The following is a 21,832-nucleotide window of genomic DNA, read 5'->3' on the forward strand; positions in this document are numbered from 1 at the left end:
TAGGGAGATGACATTCCTGAGGATGACACCTGAAGATTTTCTTTGGCCTCCACATATACATGTGAACATGTATCTGTGAGTACACGTGTGCACGCACGCACGCACACACATACACACCTGTGAGAACACACATCTGTGAGAACACACACATGCACGCACATATATGTTCTGCAGAGAGGCAGAACTGGGCCATATCATTCTGTCTAATGCAATCGTTCCCACATCTCAACTGTTAAGACACTGCTGGGCAGTGGTGGCGCACACCTTTAGTTCCAGCACTTGAGAGGCAGAGCAGGCAGATTTCTGAGTTCTAGGCCAACCTGGTTTACAGAATAAGTTCTAGGATAGCCAGGGCTACACAGAGAAACCCTGCCTTGAAAAACCAAAGACACTGTTCAAGTGAATTGGGTGGGAAGCCGAAACCAGCCTAATGCCAACACAGGTCACTGAACCAAGGACTCCAATGCCTGAGATGCCAGAATGAAGCCACACACTGAATCTGAGGGCTGTCCACCCCTTTCTTCCTTTTATTATGACTCCTGCCTACTGGAGGAATGGGCACAGCTTACAGAAACATGAACAGCCCTTCAGTGTGCTGACAAGACAGTAAGACTGAGACAGAGGAAGCCACCTACCTGTCACACAGCTGATGGAGAATGATAAACTGACGTCTTATGAGTCCCTCACTTCTGTCCATTGTACTTCCCCCAACCCCTTGTCCCTTTCTGTCCTCTGAAGAGGGCTCAAGAGTCAGTCCAGATTCCTTCTTGTTTGCTGGCGTCAGTTACTTGTTCTTATCCAGACTCAGTGGGACCCTTCTGCTGTCTGATGTCATCAACAGAGCATCCTCTGAGAACATCTTCCAGTGGCTGTAGGTTCTGGAGAAAGTTAAGACCTTCTAACATCCTCATCCTGAAGCTAGGCCACAGATCCAGAAGCTCAGTGTCAGGTGTGACCAGTGAAGAAGCTGGCTGTCCCCTTGTACTCTCCAGGCTGAAACCTCAGCATGGCCTTTGAACTCCTCAGATCTATGAACTGTGTCCTATCTTGGACCAAGCCTCAGGAGGAAGATGACCAAAGCAGGGAACAAAGGTAGGTATGGCTATGCTGTGGCTCCTGGGTGGAATAGCCACCCTCCTCTAAGCCCACGGTCCCTCACAATCCACAAGGCTTGTGCTGGGCGTGGGTGGGTCAGAATGATGCCTGGGAAGGACATCCTGCTGTTGAGACAGGGCTTGCTTTCCTCCGATGACAGAATCCCAGCAACAGGACTTTCCCCAAAGTGATTCACATCCTTCCTTGGGGACAAGGATGAATACAATCTTCTATGGAGATCCAGAGAGGTCCAAAGGGGCTCTAAGGAGCTAGATGTGATGACACACATCTGTGGTCTCAGCTCACTGAGAGGTGGAGGCAGGAAGGTCAGTTCAAAGACAGCCTCAGCAATAGATCGAGTTTGAAGCCAGCCTGGCCTACCCAAGAAGTTGCCTCAAAACACACACACATACACACATACATGCACACACGCACACAAAAAGGTCCTAGGGACACTAACATTATCAAAACTAGAATGCTTGTTTATTTTGGGGCTTAGCAGAGTTCTCCATGTCTGGTGGCAGAGAAAGTGCTCCAACTCCTACTGCTGGCTTGTTCCTTTGGAGTAAAGCAGTGGGAAGGAAATCCCTGCCGGTTTTTCTAACACAATCCCTGCCTGTGCTGCCACCTGCTGTCTGTAGCATGCCCAACCTTGCTGGGAAGGCTCTCAGCTATGCATCCTGTGTCTTCAATTAATAACTCCTTTATTCTGGAAAAGCAAATCAAGTTCATATTCATATAAACACTGACATTACAAAGTACAGGGACAGGGAAAGGAGGAGATAAACCCTCTACAAACCTGCTAACACTGTCTCACCAACACAACCAAAACACTCTTCCTACAGCCAATCACTCATATCATAAACCACAGGCAGAATCTTCTCCGGTAGATACACTGCTTCTCTTTGAGACGGCAGGGAAAAGGGACCAGAAGGTGGGGTAGGAGGCTTTATTCTTTTGGCAGATCTTCTCAGTCATTATAGATATTGCTGCACTGTTAATAAAAAATATATGCTTCTCTGTAAAGCATTTAAAAAAAAATCCAAGGATGAGATGGCTGAGGTCTCAGCTCAAGTATTTCCAAATACATGTCGTCCATTCCCTGACTGCTCCCTGTGTTATTTCTTGGTTGTTTTCCGGATCAGTGCCATTCTCTGAAAGAAGACAGAGATGAGCAGTTAACAGGGTCAGAGTCAGGAGCTTTCTGGCACATCCAGATGCCACTAGCAAATAGCATGGTCTAGATTACAGGGAGCAGCACACAGGGCCGAGAGATGGTTGCAGAGGCCTGGGCCCGGTTCCCGACCAAGAGACCAGCCTGCTCAGCTATGCCTGCCACACTCACATGCAGCTCACTGCCCATCAGGGCAGCTGTTGAGATCACAACAGAAAGGATACCAGGCTTGTCACTGGAAGGCCAGTGCCCTTATTGGACTAAGGACAGGGACAACTGGCTCTTGATCAGAAATGATATCCTCACACTGTCAAGAAGTGCAGAGGACAGCAGCTAACATGGAACATAACCTAGGATGTCAGTCAGAAAAGCCCCGGTAGCTCTCAGCACAAGCCTGACATACTTCTTCCTCTGACCTGGGTGGTGTATGGTATTCAAGGCAGTTTCACTGTGAGCTGGTGGGCATGCTCACAGGAGATCTGGAATCCAGAGCTCTAAATGAAGACTGAAAGTGCACTTGCAGCAGCACAGCATCAAGGAAGCTTTGACGGAGCTTCCTCTGACCTCTGACCTCTGATGCAGTGAAGCTGGCTGCGCAGGGGACTGACACTCCAGGAGACAGCTGTTTGTACTCCCTCCGAGATGCAGTTCTAGGGACCAGTCCTGGCTGTTTCAGGCTCCTCACCTGTTTGTGAGCTTCTGTGGTACAAGCTTTTTTGTAGGGTCTGATTTCCTCAGAGCCAAATCCTGGGATCCACATGTTCCACTGGCGCTCTGCAAAGAAGACACCAGCACAGAGCTGAGGCTTCAGCCAGACGGGCAATGCAGCTGGGAGAAGCAGCAAAGACAGACCTGGACTCCGAATCTACACGCATGGCCTCGCCAGGTTTCTTCATTGTTTTAGCACTGGGTTCACTACACACTGGGCAAACACTACCACTGAGCTATATCCCCCAAGTTCTTTAACCTTTTTAATTTTAATTTTTTAAAATATTACTTAGTAACATTAATTTTATATGCATGGAGTTATGTGTTTTACCTGCATGTATGTATGTGTGCAGTGTGCAAGTGTGTCCCCAAGGAGGCCAGAAGAGGGTGCTAGATTCCCAGGATCTGGAGTTAAAGATAGTTGTGAGCCACCATGTGGGTGCTGGGAATGAAACCTAAGCCCTCAGGAAGAGCATCCAGTGCTCTTAACCACTGAGCCATCTCTCTAGCTTGTGTTTTATGCAGTGTTTTACTTACGTGTATGTTTGGGTGAGTGTGTGCAGGTACCCACAGAGGCCAGACAAGGGCACAGCAGTCCCTGGAGCTTGAGTTCCAGGAAGCCTCCGATGTGGATCAGGAAGCTGACCCTGGGACTTAGGACAGAACAACAAGGCTCTTAACCACTGAGGGCTCTTGCTCGTCCCCATTTTTGTATTTCTGAGGCAAAGACTGATCTGCCTCCTGGACTAGAACTGAACTCCCAGTGATCTAACTGCCTGTGCTGGCCTCTGAGGTGTTGGAATGATGACACTCTGCTGGCTACTGCCTAGCTTACTTCTTATGTTTTTAAAATCTATATTATGTTTTCATGCATTTTATTTTTGGCCAGACATGGTGACACAAGATTTTAGTCCCTGCTGTAGGGATGCAGAGGCAGGTGAGTCTCTGTGAGTTCCAGGCCTAGGTGACCTTTCTTTCTTTTTTGGTTTTTAAGACAAGGTTTCTCTTTGTAACAAGCCCTAGCTGTCCTGGGAGAAGACCCTTTCTTTTTTTTTTTAAATGTGTACCTATACACTTAGAGAATAAGTTACATTCAGAAGGGTTTACCCAGACGCTGTTATTCCTTTCCATTTTGTACTCTATCTTCATATTTAAGTACATCATGAGATTCCTTTAAAGACACTGAGTACAGTATTACAGGCCTAAACTCCGGCTCCTAACTTGTCCCTAGTTGTATACAAGTGGGTCCCTTTATTACTCCATCAGTGGTCCCAGAGCACAAAAGCAGGGCTTGTCTTTTAAAATTTATTTTACTCTAGACAGACCAACTACTTAAATCAAACTGAAGTGATGTGTATATACTATACATGCATGTATGTATATATGTGTGGTGTGTATGTATGTATGTGTGTGCACACGTGCACATGCTTCTGTGTGCCTTATATATATGCATGTATGTATATATGTGTGGTGTGTATGTATGTATGTGTGTGCACACGTGCACATGCTTCTGTGGGTCAGAGGACATCTGGTGTCTTCCTCTCTGACTCTGCACCTTCTTCTGAGACAGGATCTACCACTGAACCTGCAACACACTGTTTTCCAGCCAAGCTGGTTGCCAGCAAGCCCCAGCAGCCTTCCTGCACATCCCGACTCCTTAGGGCTTTGGTTACAGGAGCACAGCCCTGACATTTTATGTGGGTGCTGGGGACTGCATGGAGGCCATCACACATTCACGATAAGAGCTCTTACCCACTGAGCCATCTCCTTGGCCCTCAAACAGAGATTTAGTGATTTTATCATTATATGTCACATCTTATGCACATAAATACTGAGAGTGACTTGTGTTCAGCTGTAGAACATGTCCTTTCTTTTTCCAGTTCATAAATATAATCTTCAAGGAAGACATTTTATGATCCTCATTTTATGAACAGGGAGGCAGACTCTCAGAAGTCAAGTATAAGGCTGTTGTGCAGATGTAAAGTGAAATAATGTTTTAAATCTGATGTCCTGGGGCATACCCCTTCCATAAAGACCTTTCTCTCTTCTATTAGGTACTGCTTCTGAATGGTTCATTCCAGATCTAAAGGTCTGATCCTGGCATGAAGGTTTCTCTGACATTTGTCAGAGGTGCTATGGACTAGTCATGGAGCTATTTCAGGGAGAAATGAAACCACATACCTAGATGCAGCTGGACATCTTTCACCTCGAGGGTGCTGGACTTGCGGTGCCGAGCAAGCTGGCAGGCAGCTGTCACCACACTCTCAATAAAATCATCAGCGATCTGTAGCAGCATCTGGAGAGGGCAAATGGGAGAGTAAGCATGGCACCGGCCAGGTCAGGTTCCTGCTGCTGGGACAATTGTGTGCTTCCTGAGTCCCATATTTGGCTAGGCTTTCTATTAGCAGGCTGGAATCAGCATCTGGACCAGTGTGGATGAGGAGTGAGGCTGACAAACATGTCACTCAGAACAAGAGCAGCTCCTGCCTTACTGAGGTCTGTGCGTTACTGAGGATGCCTTCTGATCTTTCTGCACTCCCCGACCCGCTGCCTTCTCCTGATTTAATCATGAAACAAAGGTGATCCCTGATTACTCACTGCTGACACACGACAGATCTGCTATTTCTGTTCTTTTACATACTTTTTTTTTTTTTTTTTTTTTTTTTTTTTTTTTTTTTTGAGACAGGGTTTCCTCTATCTAGCTCTGGCTGTCCTGGAACTCACTCTGTAGAACAGGCTGGCATTGAAATTACAGAGATTCCCCTTGCCTCTGCCTCCTAGTGCTGGGATTAAGGCATGCATCACCATATACAGCCCACCAGACAGGATCTTTTTTATTTTATGGTTTATTTGGTTTTTTTTTTTAATTTTTATTTATGTATGTATGAGTATTCTCTGTGTATATATAGTACATGCCAGAAGAGGGCATCAGATCCCATTATAGATGCTTGTGAGCCATCATGTAGTTGCTGGGAGTTGAACTCAGGACCTCTAGAAGAACACAGTGCTCTTAACCACTGAGCCATCTCTCCAGCCCTCAGACAAGGTCTTCTGTAGTCTAGGATGGCTTTTAACTCCTAATTCTCCTGCCTCTACCTCCTAGGGATTACAGGTGTGTGACTTCACACCCAGTGTATCCTTAATCATTTTAAAATTTTGGTTTTAAGGTTTGTTTGTTTAATATGTTTTTGAGACAAAGTCTCACTGTATGGCCCTGATTGGCCTTGAACTCACAGAGATCTGCTTGCTTCTATTTTCCAAGGGTTAGGACTAAAGGCATGAACCACCATGCCTGGCTATTTGCATTTTTGAGTCAGTGTCTCACTATACAATCACAGCTGGCCTGGAGCTTGCTATACAGACCAGGCTGGTTTTGAACTCACTCCAGGACTGCCTGTCTCCCAGTTGCTGGTATAAAGACGTGTGCCACCATACATTTATCTATGTGCAGGTGCTCTAGGAGATCAGAAGACCTAAGAGGGTGTCAGATCCTCTGGAGTTGGGAGTTACAGGTGCTTGTGAGCTGCCTGACATGGGTGCTGGGAATCAAACTTGGATCCTGTGTAAGAGCAGCAAGTGCTCTCAGCGACTAACCCATTTCTCTAGGGCCTTTGGAGGGCTTAATAAGCACACTAAGTATCCTCCATCAACCTCAGTCTATTTCTATGAGGCAATGTCTCTTTCTGCTCTTGGCCCAGCCACCATCCCCCTTGACTTTTATATCCCTAGTCGTTAAAGAAAGATGGCGAGACTAAGACCAACTTGCTCAGGACAGTGTAACCAGTGAGCAGTGGAGATGGAACTCAGCCTTAAGGGTTAAGTTCAAACCCCGAGGTCTCTTTTTAATTTTTGTTTACTTTCAAAACTGCTCCCCCCTCCGTCTCCCTCTCATATGTACGTATATATTGCCTACATGTACTTCTGTGCCTGGTGCCTATGGAGGCTAGGTGTCAGATTTCCTCAATCTAGAGTTTCAGACAGTTGTAAGCTGCCGTGTGAGTGCTGGGAACTGAACCACAGTCCTATGGAAGAGCAGCACTGCATAAAATTTATTTCTATTTAAAAATCTTTTTTTTAGATTTTTAAATTTTATTTTATGTTTACAAATACTTTGCCTGCATGTTTATATATAAAGCATGTGTATACCTGTACCTGCATAAGTCAAAAGTGGGCATCCCCTGGAACTGGAATCATGAATAGTTGTAAGCTACCATGTGGGTGCTGGGAACTAAGTGTCCTCTGCAGGAGCAAGAGCTCTTAAACGCCAAGCCACCTCCAGCCCTGCCAAATATTTTTATTTTCTCTGTATCCATGCAGGTATACACATATGCTCATGTGTGAGGATGCCCCAAGAAGGCAGAAGAGGGCACCAGATTATTTGCAGCAGGAGTTAAGGCAGTAGTAAGCTGCCTGATTCAAGTGTTGGAAGCCAAACTGGAATCCTCTTAAAGATCAGGAAATGCTCTTAACTGCTGAGGTATTTCCTCAGCCCACCGTCTTTGCTCCTACTCACCATGCTGCCTCAACTGCAGGCCCACACTGTCTTTGATCCCCAAGTCCACCTTACCTCTTCCACATCTTCATCTAGCTGCTCATTAGGGTCCACTTCTCTTACTAGGTCTTGTAATTTCTTCTTGGTCAATACCTAAAGTGAATTGGGGAGGAGTTTTCATAAGTACTAAGGAAGCAAGTCTCATTGTGGCTACAGAAGACAGGCTGTCAAATGGCTGGGTTTAGTCTCATTCAGTTAGCCCTACCTTGTGGTACAAATGTACAATCCAGACAGAAGCTGTCATGGGAAAGAGAGCAAGAACAGTTTGGGGGAGAGGCGGGGAGAGTGGTTTAAAGCAGAGGCCAGCATCTAACTGCCAGGCAGCTTACACAGTTTCACACTCTTTTCTGCATCTGGCTGACAGTTCAAGCTGGGTGTGGTAGCACACACCTAGTGGCACCAGCCAGGTGGAGGCTGGCAGCCCACTAAGTTCAAGGCCATCCTGGCCTACAAAGTGAGTTCCAGGACAGCTAGGGCTACACAGAGAAACTCTGTCTCAAAACAATTCTCTCCCCAAAAAAAGAAGAAGAAGGAGGTAGAGGAGGAAGAGGAAGAAGAGGAGAAGGAGAAGAAAAGAGAAAAAAAAGAAAAAAGAAAACCCTAACAGTTCTATGGGGGCAACCAGCATGTGGTCATCCCTGTATACCTAAGTAGTGTGTAAGCAGCTAGAGTTATCACCCCTCTTTTCTAAGGAAAGTCAATGCCACATCTAGAGCATATTAAAATATGGTGAGGGAGCTGAAGATTCAGCTTTGTTGTAGACTGCTTGCCTGGCTTGATCCTACAGGAGATCCCCAGCATCACAAATAGAAACCAACAATAAAATACAACAAATAGTTTCCCCCTGCCCCGACTCTGGTTGTCCTGGGGCTCACTCTATAGACCAGGCTGGCCTCAAACTCAGAAATCTGCCTGCCTCTGCCTCCCAAGTGCTGGGATTAAAGGCGTGCGCCACCACCGCCCAGCCAAGGCTTCTCTTTACAGTAGTTAGGGGTGGGCATGTGTTTACATGTGCCACCACAATGCATATGCGGAAGTAAGAGGATAACTTGAGGAACTAGGATCTCTTCTTCCACCATAGATTTGGGGACTGAACTCGGATTATCAAGCTTGGCAGCATGTGCCTTTACTGGCTGAGCCATCTTGGTGGCCTTCTGTTTTTTTGAGACAGGGTCCTGAACTTGTTTTATAGTAGAGGCTGAGGCGCCTGACTTTCTCCTACCATCTCACAAGTGCTGGGATCACAGGTGTGACTTTCTTGCTCTTTTCTAGCGGCTTCCAGAGTCAACACAGGCTGGTCTCTGCTCAGCCAAGCCTTCCCCAAGCAGCTTGGCTCGTCCTTCTACCCATTCTCCTAAACTGCCCCTCAGCCGTCCTATGAGGCCTACAAGACCCAAGGAAAGGTTATGCTTCTTTTCTGGTTGCTCTAGAATCAGGGTCACAGGTACAAAGAGGGGATCCCTGCTGACACTGATGGCAGCAGTGAGATAAACTACAGGACGGAACAACGGGAGAGAAGACTCTCATTTTACGAATAAGGAGCTATACTATATAGTTGAGTATCTACAGTATAGATACTCTACTGTATAGACAGCTATGTTGTGTAGATAACTCATAAAGTATCTGCTACTGCTGAGTGCGGTGGTTCACTCTATAATCCCAAGGCTTGGCAGGAGGATTGCCTATGACCTGAGGCTGGCTTGGGCTACACAGTGACTGGGCTTCTAGTCACTCTGGGCTACAGACTAAAACACTAGTTCAACAAAGTAAAACCAAAACTCCAGCCACCTGCCATAGGAAAGTTTGTTTTTACATGCCTTTATATGGATATACATATATACGTATACGCAGCCATATATAACAGAGTAAAAACCGACAATGTAGACAATAATTCAATAAAAATGCTAGAGGGGAAGGCCTTCTTCAACAAAGAATGAGCGCCTGACAACACCCATCTCTGTATGGACAGGGCCAAATTAGAGACGGGGCTAAGAGGAAGAAAGGCTGAGAGTTACCTGGTTGTTCTCAGGGCTAAGACGACCGCCTGTCCCAGGAGTGCCTGGTATCTTTCCCACTGTGGTGCTATTGGCCATGGAGCCTTGCGGCGGGGTGCTGGCTGGCTCTGGTTTAATGGATGAGAAACTGGAGAGGTTGATTAGCGCTGAGGGGCCAAACTGGTTCATAATCTGCCGAGCTTTAGACCTCAGCTCATGGAGCTTCTCAAGGTCCTGCTTCTTCTTAGAGCTGTGAGGACCAAGGCCGATCAACTGGAGAAAGAAACAGTCAGAGTTACTCTAGAGACACCTGCAGTGCTGGCTGACTTTTGAAAGTAACATGAACTCTGTAGACTCTTGAGTCTTATCTGAGAGGGTGACCTCTTGATGTTGACATTAAAATGGAGGGAATAAAGAACTTCATAGCTCTCACCTGATTTTTAGAAACCATCTTGTCTCCAAAACCGAAATGAAAAAGTTCACAAAATTGAAATAAGGAAAAAAGTAAGTGAAATCAGCAATCTTATTTTTAAAAATGAAGTAGAATAAGTAAGACATTTTTGAGGCATTCACACAAGCAGAATACTGGGTTAAGAACTTACATGCATTATTTTAAGTATCAAATAATATTAAATTCAAATAAACAGAAGCACAATCAAATACTTGAAACTCAGTTACAAAGCTTAAGAAAACAATTAGTTCACTTTCAAAACGTGTTGAAGCACTTCAAAACATGCTTAAGTCCAAGGCAGGGCTCTGCCCAAGAAACACAACTTTTAGCAACTATTAAGAGCTCTGCTTTACCAGTAAACTTTTCCCATTTGTGTTTTAGCATTTCTTCAAGACATGCCAGGCCCTTGCCTAAAGCAGTCACAACTCCTAAATCTTAGAGCCATTAGACTGACTCTGCGGACATCGGCTGCGGTGTCAAGACCAGAAGCACATTCACCAAGTTCTGCCCATGGCAGCCTCAAGGATTTTACTTACTGCTATCTGAGTGTCTAGATCTTTAATTACATCAGCAACAGCTGTAAGCCCGCTGTAATGTGAGGCAGCCATTTTCAAAAGCTACCTGTAAACAAATAACTAGTATCAAGTACCACCCTGGCCACTGAACTATTCCAGCTGTGTGGCATGGTGCAACTTCACCAGCAGGGATCCAGCTAAGGATGCAGCTCAGTGCTAGAGCACTTGCCTAGCATGTGTGAGGCCCTGGCTTCATAACTGCATCAAGACTGTATTGTAAAGTCAGGTGTGATAGCTGAGGCAGGAGGATCTTGGGTATGAGGCCAGAGTCAGCTATTCAGGTAGCTGTTCTCACCCTAAACAGCAAAACTATAGGTTACATGGTTGAGAATTCAATTAAATAACAAAGTCTAACCCCTCTTATCCCATCTGCACAGTTAAGCTGGGGTTGGTTGACAGGAGAATGGCATGTTCTAATGGCTTCTCCTTTTAAAAGTTTTCCTTTTTTGTTGTGATCACTTTTTAAAGTGATGGTGGATGTTGTTAATTCCATCACTCAGGAGGAAGAGGCAGGCAGATCTCTGAGTTCTAGACTAACCAAGGATACACAATAAGACCCTGTCTCAAAAAAAAAAGAAGAAGAAGAAGAAGAAGAAGAAGAAGAAGAAGAAGAAGAAGAAGAAGAAGAAGAAGAAGAAGAAGAAGAAGAAGAAGGATGGAAGAAAAAAGGAAGGAAAGGAATGAAGGAAAAAAGGAGGAAAGGAAGGAAGGGAAGCTGGGAGACAGGAATAAAGACAGATTCTATTTAAGCAATTTTACTTCTGCAATGGTCAGGAATTTTACTATTGAAACACAGTATCGGAGTCAAGAGGACTATTTGCTGGTGGCAGAAAAGCCTGTTACTACGGTGCCCAGCCTGACTTAATAATTGGGTTTTACCTTGCTGTTTCTTCTCCAGCTTCTAGCTGTCTACACAAATTAGTGTTTCATAGTTCACATGAAGTGAAAACAACCAGTGATCTGAAACTAGGGAGCAACAGAAAAGTTTTGTTTTGGTTTGGTTTTTTCCTTAAAATTTTAAAATTTATTTATTTATTTTATATATATGAATACACTGTAGCTCTTCAGACACACCAGAAGAGGACATCAGATCTCATTGCAGATGGTTGTGAGCCACCATGTGGTTGCTGGGAATTGAACTCAGGACCTCTGGAAGATTGGTCAGTGCTCTTAAACGCTGTATCATCTATCCAGTCACATTTTGGACAGTTGAACTTATGTAGATTGTTTTCAATTAATAGGTCAGGTGGTTGAGCATGTGTATCTGGGTTCAAGTACCACTGCCCTATATGGCTTTGAACATATGCAATCCTGTGTGTGTACATGTTCACGTGGAGATTAACTTCAGGTATACTTATGCCTTGTGGACTCTTTTTTTCTTCTTCAAGACAGTGTTTCTCTGTGTGGCCCTGGCTGTCCTGGAACTCACTCTGTAGACCAGGCTGACTTTGAACTCACAGAGCTCTACCTTCCTCTACCTCCTGAGTGCTGGGATAATAGGTGTGTGCTACCACCATCTGGCTCCCCCAATTCCTTTAACTAAAAAAACAAAACAAAACAAAACAAACAAACAAACAAACAAACAGTTACAAAGTGTGTCATTAGACCTGACACTGAGTTTCTGAAATGAAAGCACCCGGAAGAGTGTGTATAAATACGAATGTTTTCTAATATTATAAATGTGCACATGCTTCACTCTCTTCTAAATCATAGTCGGTTTTGTGGGGGGCTTGTTTTGCTTTGTTGAGGCAGGAACTCTATGTAGGTCTGACTAGCCTGGACCTCAGGTCTGCCTGTCTGACTCCAGTGCTGGGATTCAAGATTAAAGGTATCAGCATTCTTGTCTGGTTCCCAAGACAAGAACTGTCTGGTTCTTGCTGTCTTTTTTGTTTGTTTGTTTGTTTGCTTGGTTTTTTTTTGTTGTTGTTGTTTTGTTTTGTTTTTCGAGACAAGGTTTCTCTGTATAGCCTTGGTTGTCCTGGAACTCACTCTGTAGACCAGGCTGGCCTCGAACTCAGAAGTCCTCCTGCCTCTGCCTCTTTTGCTGTTTTTGAGACAGGGTCTTAAGCTCTTATTGTCCTGGAACACACTGCACAGACAAGATTAACTTCAGACTCATAGAGAGCCACCTGCCTCTGCTTCCCAAGTGCTGGGACTAACGGTGTGCTACATCATGCCCAGTGGCAAGATCAGTATATTACAAAGTTTTGCTCATTTTGGTCACTCATTATAGTACCCCTGCATTATAACCAACTTGATTTTTGTGGGGGGGTGTTATTTCTTATTGTATGTTTTTAGGGTCTTGCTATGTACCCCAGATTGACCTGGAATTCACTTGGATACAACTGAACTCAGAACAACCTTCCTGCCTTAGCCTCCCCAATGCTGGCATTACAGGCCCGAACCACCAGACTCAGGTCTTTTCTGAGACAGAATGTTGTTCCAGACCCTTAGTTAGATTAGCACTTGCAGCCGGGCAGTGGTGGCGCACGCCTTTAATCCCAGCACTTGGGAGGCAGAGGCAGGCGGATTTCTGAGTTCGAGGCCAGCCTGGTCTACAGAGTGAGTTCCAGGACAGCCAGGGCTACACAGAGAAACAATGTCTCGGAAAAACCAAAACCAAAAAAAAAAAAAAAAAAAAAAAAAAAAAAAAAAAATTAGCACTTGCTAGTAGCCTAAATTGACTTTGAATCAGGAGTGCTTCTCCTGACTCACCCCTCCTCACCCCTCCTGCTCCACATGCAAGATCACAGCATATGCCACCATGCCTGATTTCTATAATCACTTTAACAGCTGAAGAATTTTTTCTACTTACTACTTGTTTTATGTCGGGCAAGGGACAGACATGGGTCATAGTGAGTATGGGAGTCAGAAGATAACTTTGGGGAGTTGGTTCTCTCATTTTGACACGTTGATCAAGCTTAGATAAGGTTAGGACTGACAGCGAACACTCTGGTTCTCTGAGGTATCTTATTGGCCCTAACGACGAGAGTTATTTTTGAGGGTTTTTGTTTGTTTTTTAGGGAAGAGTCTCGTTATTTACATTAGGGTAGGATATTTTGCCTTTTATGTATGAGGCTATGGGTTTGATCTCCTGCAGAGGGAGGGATGAAGGAAGGATTGAAGCCTGCAACCCCAGCTACTTGGAAAATCAGGCAGGGGGATCACATAAGCCCAGGCATTCAAGGGCAGCCTGGGCTACATTGTAAGACTCCATCTCAAAGAATAAAAATAAATAGCTGGGTACGGTGGTGAGTGCCTGTAAGCCCAGTACTTCTGAGCTGATGGCAGGAAGCACTTCAAGGCAGTCCTGAGCTACATAGTCAGTTCAAGGCTACCGTGGGGTACATGAGACAGCACAAAAAAAATAAAATAAAATAAAAAAATAAAATCAAAAACATAAAAAATAAAATAATAAAGGGAACAGTGAATTGAAAAATCATATCAGTGCAGGGTGGTGATGCATACCTTTAATCCCAGCCCTGGGGAGGCAGGCAGAGTTAGGTGAGAGGTTGAAGTCAGTCTGGTCTACAATTGAGTTACAGAACAGCCAGGGCTAAATAGAGAAACCCTGTTTCAAATAGAATAAGAAGAACAAGAAGGAGAAGAGGAGGAGGAAGAGAAAGAAGAGAGAAGAAAGCAGAGAGAAGAAGAAGGAGGAAGAGGATGAGGAGGAGGAAGAAGAGGAGGAAGAGAGGGAACAGACAGACAGACAGAGTGTGTGCAGGAGGCTTACGAGAGGTACTGTGGAAAACCCAAGTGAAGAGAGCTAGGTGCCATCTGTGACCCTAGTTCTACATCTGTTTTAGCAGCTGAACCATGCAGATTCTAAAGTCCCTTTAAGGTTCAATAAGCAGTGTACGTTGAAAATTAAGTCCATATGTGAATATTTCAAGATGACTCTAGCACACTTGTTTCATAGTGCAGAACACAAACTGGATGTTGGGTTGTGATATAGCTCAGTTGGTAGTGTGCTTGCCTCTCATATGTGATACTGTGGGTTGGATACCCAGCACCACGTAAATTTGGTGTAGTGCCCCATGCCTGTGATTCCAGCACTCATCATCAGAATTTAGTCATCCTTGGCTATATAGAGTTTGAGGCCAGCCTGGGCTAGTGACTCTGAATCAGAAAAGAAAGCTGTAGGGAGCTGGAGAGGTGGCTCAGTGATTAAGAGTACATCTGCACTTTCAGAGGAACCATGTTAAGTTCTCAGCACTCATACCAAGGGGCTCACAACACCCCAAACTCCCATCTCCAGGAGATCTGACTTCTCTGATCTCTAGCTGCACCTGCACTCACATATACAGACAAAGAAACATAATTTAAAAAGAAAAAAATTGCAGTATTTTGTAAATACAGGTAAAAATGCTAACTCAGCAATCCATTATCACTATCAAGCTGGGCATTGTGGTGCATACCTGTAATCCCAGCATTCAGGAAACCAAGGCAACAGAATCTTAGATACACAGTGAGACCCTATCTAAAAACAACCTCCTTCTAAATTAAAATCAACAAGATGGTGATATGGGTATGCTTTTGCTGGCTCATAATTTGGTATAAATAAATTCTGATCACTTTTATACAGGCTTCTGAAAACAGTTATCAGGAGCAGGAGATGGGTCAGTGGTTAAGAGAACTTGTTGCTCTTGCAGAGGACCCAGCTTCTGTCCCTAGCATCCACACAATGGCTCACAACACAGTTCTAGGGGGACGCAATGCCGTTTTCAGGACTCTGAGAGAATCAAGCACAGATGTACATAAACATATATTGAGGTAAAATATTCAGACACATAAAAAAATAAGGAAGCAGAAGCAGGAGGGTCTCTGTGAATTCGAAGCCAGCCTGATGTGCAGAGTTCCAAGGTAGTCAGGACTACACGGAGAGACCGTCTCAATGCCCTTTGCAACAAGAAATGAATGAACAAACACATCTTTAAAAATGGTACCAGAGGCTTTGGCTTCACAAATCCTCCCTTTGCTTTGTGGATGTCTTTCTGTATGCTAGCTGAACATGTCTCATCATTCTTAGTAAAACCTTAAGAAAATAATAGTAGCAGCTGAGCTACTACTGGGAAAATAATGCTTCAAGTATATTAAAAAAAAAAAAAAAAAACTTTCCTTTCTTTCGTCAGTGTGTTTGTGCTGATGTGATCAGAGGATAATTTTGGGAACTGGTTCTCTTCTCCCACCATGCAGGACTCAGGAACTGAACTCAAATCATCACTCTTTGTGGCAACCACCTTACCAGAAGAACCATCTCACCTGATCTGCTCTTCTTTTTTTTTCCCCTTGAGATAACGTCTCATGTTGACATTGAACTCCTGATCTTCCAGCCTCTACCTCCAATATAATGGGATTACAGTCAAGCACCATGGTGCCTGGCTCTGTTAGACCAAGCATCCACAACATGGAGTACATGCTAGCAATTAACTGGAAAGTTAATCTGATGAAGCCCTAATTTTCAAACAAATTAAATATAACCTACTCTATTGTAGAAAAAATTCTATAAGTATTTCTTTTTCTACCTGGAATATCTATGCTTCTGTGAAAACACAGGAATTCATATCTCAAATACTATAAAAGTATCCTAAAAGTTACAGTCCTTCACTTTAAAAGGAGTTAAGAAGGAAGCTGGGTGTGGTAGTGTAGCCTTGAATCAGAGACAGCAGAGGCAGGTGAATCTCTGAGTTTGAGGCCAGCCTGGACTACATAGCAATTTCCAGGCTAGGGGGAGCTAAATAGTTGGGGGAGAAGGAGGTGTACTTTCATTCAATGGTAGGCTTTATAAATATTACTTATATTTTGTTCACATGCAAACTACACATGGAGGGGAATCCACTTAGGAAAGTTCAAGAAAGTTTTAGAGGCACATTTGGGGATAAGCTATTCAGTACCATGCCATTTAAGACAAACTCCTTGGGCTGGAGAGATGGCTCAGTGGTTAAGAGCACTGACTGCTCTCCCAGAGGTCCTGAGTTCAATTCCCAGCAACCTCATGGTGGCTCACAACCATCTGTAATGGGATCTGATGCCCTCTTCTGGTGTGTCTGAAGACAGCTACAGTGTTCTTACATACATAAAATAAAAAGACAAGCTCCTTAACCTCTCTGGACATTCTTATATGTACAACAGGACTAACCAGACTTAACTGTGGAGCTGTGATAAGGAAGTGATAGAATACTTGAAAGTGCTTAAGTTGTTCATGGTGGCACAGGCCTTTAATCCTAACACTCTGGAGGCAGGCGGATGTCTTGAGTTTGAAGCCAGCCTGGTCTGAAGAGTGAGTTCCAGGACAGCCAGGGCTACACAGAAAAACCCTGTCTTGAGAAACATACAAAGAAACAAACAAAAAAAAATACAAAAACAAACAAAAGAAAACAGAACAAAAACCCAAAGTACTAAAGCTGTGCCCCATTCATCTGAGTAGGTTTCAGTCGTGGATCTTTATGAAGGGAAATGACAGGGTTCAAGTCACTCTTCTAAAAGCAATCCCTAGAAAATGTTCTAGGCCACATTTACTTGTCAATTTCGCAACACATTATTGAAAAAATAAATAAAATGGGTTTCACTTAAAAGTTTGTTTCCTCGTTTGTAACATTTATGGTATCTATGCCAATGCCATAATAGGTTCTAAAATATTAAAATCCGTTAGAAAAAAAAAAATCCCTTCTGAGTTTGAGGGCAGAGATTCTGAAAGCATTTATTCGAGTAATTTCCAAGCATCTCTTATTTGATGTACACGGCAGAGTAACCTAAGAATTGGCTCACAGTGATCCTAATCTTTCTTTGGACCCTATTTTCCTTAAACGTAAAAGAATTTAAAATGATCTTTTGCTGCCCTTCCATCTATGACAGTTTGCTTGTGATGCAAAGATCTGTGCTCAACGGGGGCTGAAAAGAATAGGGCTTAAGGCACTTATCCAGTATATAACTGAGTTCAAACTGCTTTCAACTTCACATCTGATTCACAATAATGAAGAAAAACGAAAACGTTTCATGTGGGTTTTCTAGATTAAGTATCTGACACAAGAAAAACCCTAAATGCAAAAGCCAAATAGGCAGCGCCAAGAAGTCTTCTCCCGGACATATATCTTAATCCTCCGGGTACAGAGAACAGATCGCTAAATCTTTTCAACCTCTTTCCCTTGAAGACTGGGAGATCAGCCTTCAAGGACCCCTTAGATCCTCCACTTTTAGGAGCTCGGGTCCGCACATCCCTGTCCCTTCAGAAACTCGAGTCTGAAAGCCCGGATCTTGTCCCCAAAGAAGACCCAGTCCTCACTGCCCGTTTCTATACCCTTTCAAACTCAAGTCTTCCCTGCCTACTTCTCTATCTCCAGTCCCTAAGTCTTTGCTGCCCTGTTTCAGAATCCTTAGAAGCTGGAACTTTACTGTCCCGCTTCTGTCTCTTAGGAGCCCGAGTCTCGGGCTCCACTTTTACCTCTCTGGAGCCTGTCTTCACGCCCCGTTTCGTTCCTACCCTCGCCTCCTATAAAGTACGGGGTCTTCACCATCCTGTCCCTCTCAGAAGGCTTTTCCTCAGATGCTGCAGAATTCACATCCGTCCCCGTTTCCTAAGTCTCATTCAGAGCCCAAGTCCCCAACAGCCGCTGCTTCTGCGAGCCCGAACCCCTCAAGTCCCGTCCCAAGAGCCTGGCTCCTCACAGCCCCGTCTCTTCCACAACCTAGTTCTTCCAGCACTGACCCGCTGTGCGTCTGGGTCCTGACACCCTCCTCCCGCTCTTCGTCCTCAACTGCCAGGGCCCAAGACTCACAGGCAGCAGCGTCTATCTCCCCATGATATGCGGAGACTGCCCCAGTGAAGCTTTCGTCTCAGCAGCCGGTCCGACTGCGCGGCCCTCCCCAAGCACTTCCGGCACCGCTCCCCGCCTCCAACCCGGAAACGCGCAGCTCTTCCGGCCGCCGGGCGCGCGCCTGACTCGCGCAGGCGCAGACCTTACTATAACACGTGGTTGAGCTGTGAGCCTTGAGCGGAGCTTGGCTGGTTGTGTTTTCTGCTGTGTGTCGCTGACTGGTGGGCCAGCTCTGCGTCTCCTACCTCGGCGTGAATCCCTGCTCTAGATGTTTCTTTCCGTCTCATATCTTTCACTAGCGTGACCGGTAACCGACGGCCTCGGGAGGTTTCCAAGTCGCCATATTTGGTTGGTACCTTTGTTGTGCTATGAGGATGGGACCTGAGTTCCACATAGATACCAACTTAAACAGGGTAGTTGGCAGCACAAGAACTTGGGGACTAGAGAGGCAGATTGCGCCTATTAGTTCATTTGTAGCTCAGTAACATTTGGACGATTGCAATCTGTAAGGAACTGGTTAAGGCCCTCACTTGCAATGTCATGTAATAGTGGAAGAAACTTGTGTGAAAGTCTACCTAAGAGATGTAGGTTCTCAATTTGAGCTGAAAATTCTCAGTCCAAAGCCCGGGGTGGTCGAGTAACCGTTAAACCATTAAGCCTTGAGCTTTGAGTACTTTTTTCATTATTTTCCCTGTTTCAAATGCTGGGCATGCAAGCAACACGCGGTTTCAGCCCCTGGCAAGGATTCTCATTAAAATGGAGAACTCGCAAACCAATGTATATAAGTCTAACATCTTAAGAACTACCAACGGTTTTCGCCCAAATAGATTCCATTCTATCTTTCCATCCTCATCCTATTAGGCTCATCCATCCTCGTGGTCCAAAGTCTGGATGCAAAGGCTTAGTTACCATTAAGTGGCAAAGTGACTATAGCCCTATTTTTCTATTTGGATTTATTTTATGTGTAAAAGTATTTTGTCTGCATTTATATATGTATGCCATGTGCATGTCTGATGTACAAAGAAGTCAGAAGAAGCCTTGGCATTGAAGTTTTACAGATAGTTGTGAGCCATCCTGTGGCTGCTTGTACTGATCCTAGGTCCTCTGGAAGAGTAACAGGTTCGTTAACTGCTGAGCCATCTCTCCAGCCCCAGCGTTATTTTTCTGTCATGGTTTTCAGAGTTAGCCAAATCAGTTTGTTGTTGCACTCTTGCATCTACTAAACCTTTTTTTGCTATGTGCTAGGAATGTCCTGTTGGGGAAGTCAGACATCACTGTGCACAAGAGGGAAGAATATCAATAAATTAAGACTGAGTGATGGCCGGGCAGTGGTGGCGCACACCTTTAATCCCAGCACTTGGGAGGCAGAGGCAGGTGGATCTCTGAGTTCAAGGCCAGCCTGGTCTACAGAGTGAGTTCCAGGACAGCCAGGGCTACACAGAGAAACCCTGTCTCAAAAAACCAAAACCAAACCAAAACAAAACAACAACAAAAAAAAAAGACTGAGTGATGGAGGGTCCTGAGCCAGTGCTCCTTAAGATGAAGGTAGCCGGCATGGCTGAAGCTTGGCTTGGGTGACAGGAAGGGACAGCTAGAAGAGGTAGGAAGATTTTATTCAGTATACAGTGAAAAGACATGGAAACTGAGGAGTGAGATGGTAATTTGTATTTAAGGAAACATAGGTGGTATGGTATCTTGGCTCAAGCCATTGGTCCATACTCTCGAAAGGCAGAGGCAGGTGAATATCTGAGTTTGAGGTTAGCCTGGTCTTCAAGCTAGCCAGTGCTCCCCAGTAAGAGCATGTGTCAAATAAAGGATGAACACTTGGATTGTAGAAGGATCCCTTGATGGACAGTTGGTAGCACCTGCCCGGCTTCCTTACAGTTTCAACCACACTTCTTCCTGTTTATGTATCTCCTTTGTAGCTTCCACTTTATAAAAAGCAGGGAACTCCATACGTTATTAAAGGGTAATTACCAACAGTCTGGTTTTTTTGTTGTTTCAAAAAATATTCATAAGCTTCTACACACACTTTTTAATGTAAAAACAGTGAGGGTGGGGGAAGGGCTCACTAAATGGTAAAGTACTTGGTGTGCAAACATAAGGATCTGCCTTCCAGCCCCAGCATCCTCAGAAAAAGCCGGGTCGCACTGACGATTGTAGGTTCTGGGAGCTGAACACAGAAGGATCCATCTCTGTAACTTGTTGCCCGGCCAGTCTAGGTGAGTTGAGGACATGTGAGAGACCTGGTTTCAAAAAAATGGAAGTGCCGGGCAGTAGTGGCACACGCCTTTAATCCTAGCACCAGCCAGCCTGGTCTACAGAGTGAGTTCCAGGACAGCCAGGGCTATACAGAGAAACCCTGTCTCAAAAAACCAAAAACAAACAAACAAAAAAGGAAGTAATTGAGGAAAGACATCAGATGTTGACTTCTGACGTATAAATGAAGGCTGGATTCAGAGTACAGGGCCCCATAGACCTGCAGCATAGTGAAAGCTAACACACACACACTTTTTTTTTTTTTTTTTTTTTTTTTTTTAAAAAGCACTCTGGGGGCTGGAGAGACTGCACAGCAGTTAAAGAGTACTGACTGCTCTTCCAGAGGTCCTGAGTTTAACTCCCAGCAACCACATGGTGGCTCACAACCATCTGTAATGGGATCTGATGCCCTCTTCTGGTGTGTCTGAAGACAGGGACAGTGTACTCATACATAAAATAAATAAATCTTAAAAACAAACAAAGCACTCTGGAAGTTGAGTTGAACTGGAGTGCAGCAAGCGCTCAAGTTCAGTCCTGGGCTACCTGATGAGACACTTGCTAAACTACCTTCCCTGGAGGAGACATAAAAGTCTCAGCTGAAACCTGAGGCATGATTCTACCAAAGTTCACTCTGGGCAGCCAGTTAGTTTACTTGGCTTGTCTACATAGCAAGTAAGAGGTCACAGCAAGGATATGGTTAATTTGTTCCCCCAAAGCCACACATTAAAAAGTGTTATTTAGCATGGATAATGACTTTCCGAGTGCACGGGTAGAGCCCCCTTCCCTAATGTTACTTGGTTTACATGCTAGAACCTTTCTTAGACACCACATACAATTAATAATCCCATGTGATAGGTTGTTATTGTACAGCAGCTGGATACTCCGGTGCGTTAAAACCTCCACCCCACCCACCGATTTGAGGGGATGTAAACAGTCCATGAGCTGGGATGATCCTTTGCAAATAGGCTCAGCTGAACACCCCAAGGTGGTGACTGCCTGACTCGGGCAGGGCCTAAGTCCTACACAACATCCTGTCTCAGAAATAAGTAAATGAAAATCTATTATTCTTTTCTGGGGTGCGTTTTTTGTTGTTGTTGTAGTTTTTTTGTTTTGTTTTTGATACAAGTTCCTCAAGAAACCCAGGCTGATGGGGAAGCTGCAGTCATTTGTGGCAGCCTTCCATGTAGGATTACATGTGCCATTATAC

At 44.7% G+C, this 21,832-nt stretch overlaps 1 protein-coding gene across 3 annotated transcripts; it reads right to left on the reverse strand.

Annotated features, from left to right (window-relative positions):
- Positions 1 to 494: 494 nt before the first annotated feature.
- On the reverse strand, positions 495 to 18,443 carry Taf12 (TATA-box binding protein associated factor 12). 3 transcript variants are annotated; one of them, XM_076934067.1, is made up of 7 exons: positions 18,328 to 18,434; positions 10,511 to 10,595; positions 9,545 to 9,796; positions 7,545 to 7,622; positions 5,159 to 5,273; positions 2,955 to 3,043; positions 495 to 2,249 (listed from the first exon to the last, which is right to left on the reverse strand). In XM_076934067.1, exons 2-7 carry the CDS (start codon positions 10,580 to 10,582, stop codon positions 2,214 to 2,216), a joined length of 642 nt encoding a protein of 213 aa, XP_076790182.1. In that variant the 5' UTR covers positions 10,583 to 10,595; positions 18,328 to 18,434; the 3' UTR covers positions 495 to 2,213. The 3 variants fall into 3 exon arrangements, with proteins under 3 accessions (XP_076790182.1, XP_034359681.1, XP_034359682.1); XM_034503790.2 differs by lacking the exon at positions 10,511 to 10,595 and having other exon boundaries at positions 18,328 to 18,443; XM_034503791.2 differs by lacking the exon at positions 10,511 to 10,595 and having other exon boundaries at positions 18,258 to 18,423.
- Between the last annotated feature and the right edge of the window lie 3,389 nt (positions 18,444 to 21,832).

The sequence above is a fragment of the Arvicanthis niloticus genome, chromosome 5, assembly GCF_011762505.2.
Source record: "Arvicanthis niloticus isolate mArvNil1 chromosome 5, mArvNil1.pat.X, whole genome shotgun sequence".
Lineage (NCBI taxonomy): Eukaryota > Metazoa > Chordata > Mammalia > Rodentia > Muridae > Arvicanthis > Arvicanthis niloticus.

What these genes read in the sequence shown, in the direction of transcription:
- Taf12 (XM_076934067.1), bottom strand. Translation starts at nt 10,582, where the DNA reads ATGGCTGCCTCACATTACAGCGGGCTTACAGCTGTTGCTGATGTAATT. An exon ending in ATCTAGACACTCAGATAGCA is followed by an intron (nt 9,797 to 10,510) that starts GTAAGTAAAATC and finishes TTCTTTCTCCAG; the next exon opens with TTGATCGGCCTTGGTCCTCA. An exon ending in TTAGCCCTGAGAACAACCAG is followed by an intron (nt 7,623 to 9,544) that starts GTAACTCTCAGC and finishes AATTCACTTTAG; the next exon opens with GTATTGACCAAGAAGAAATT.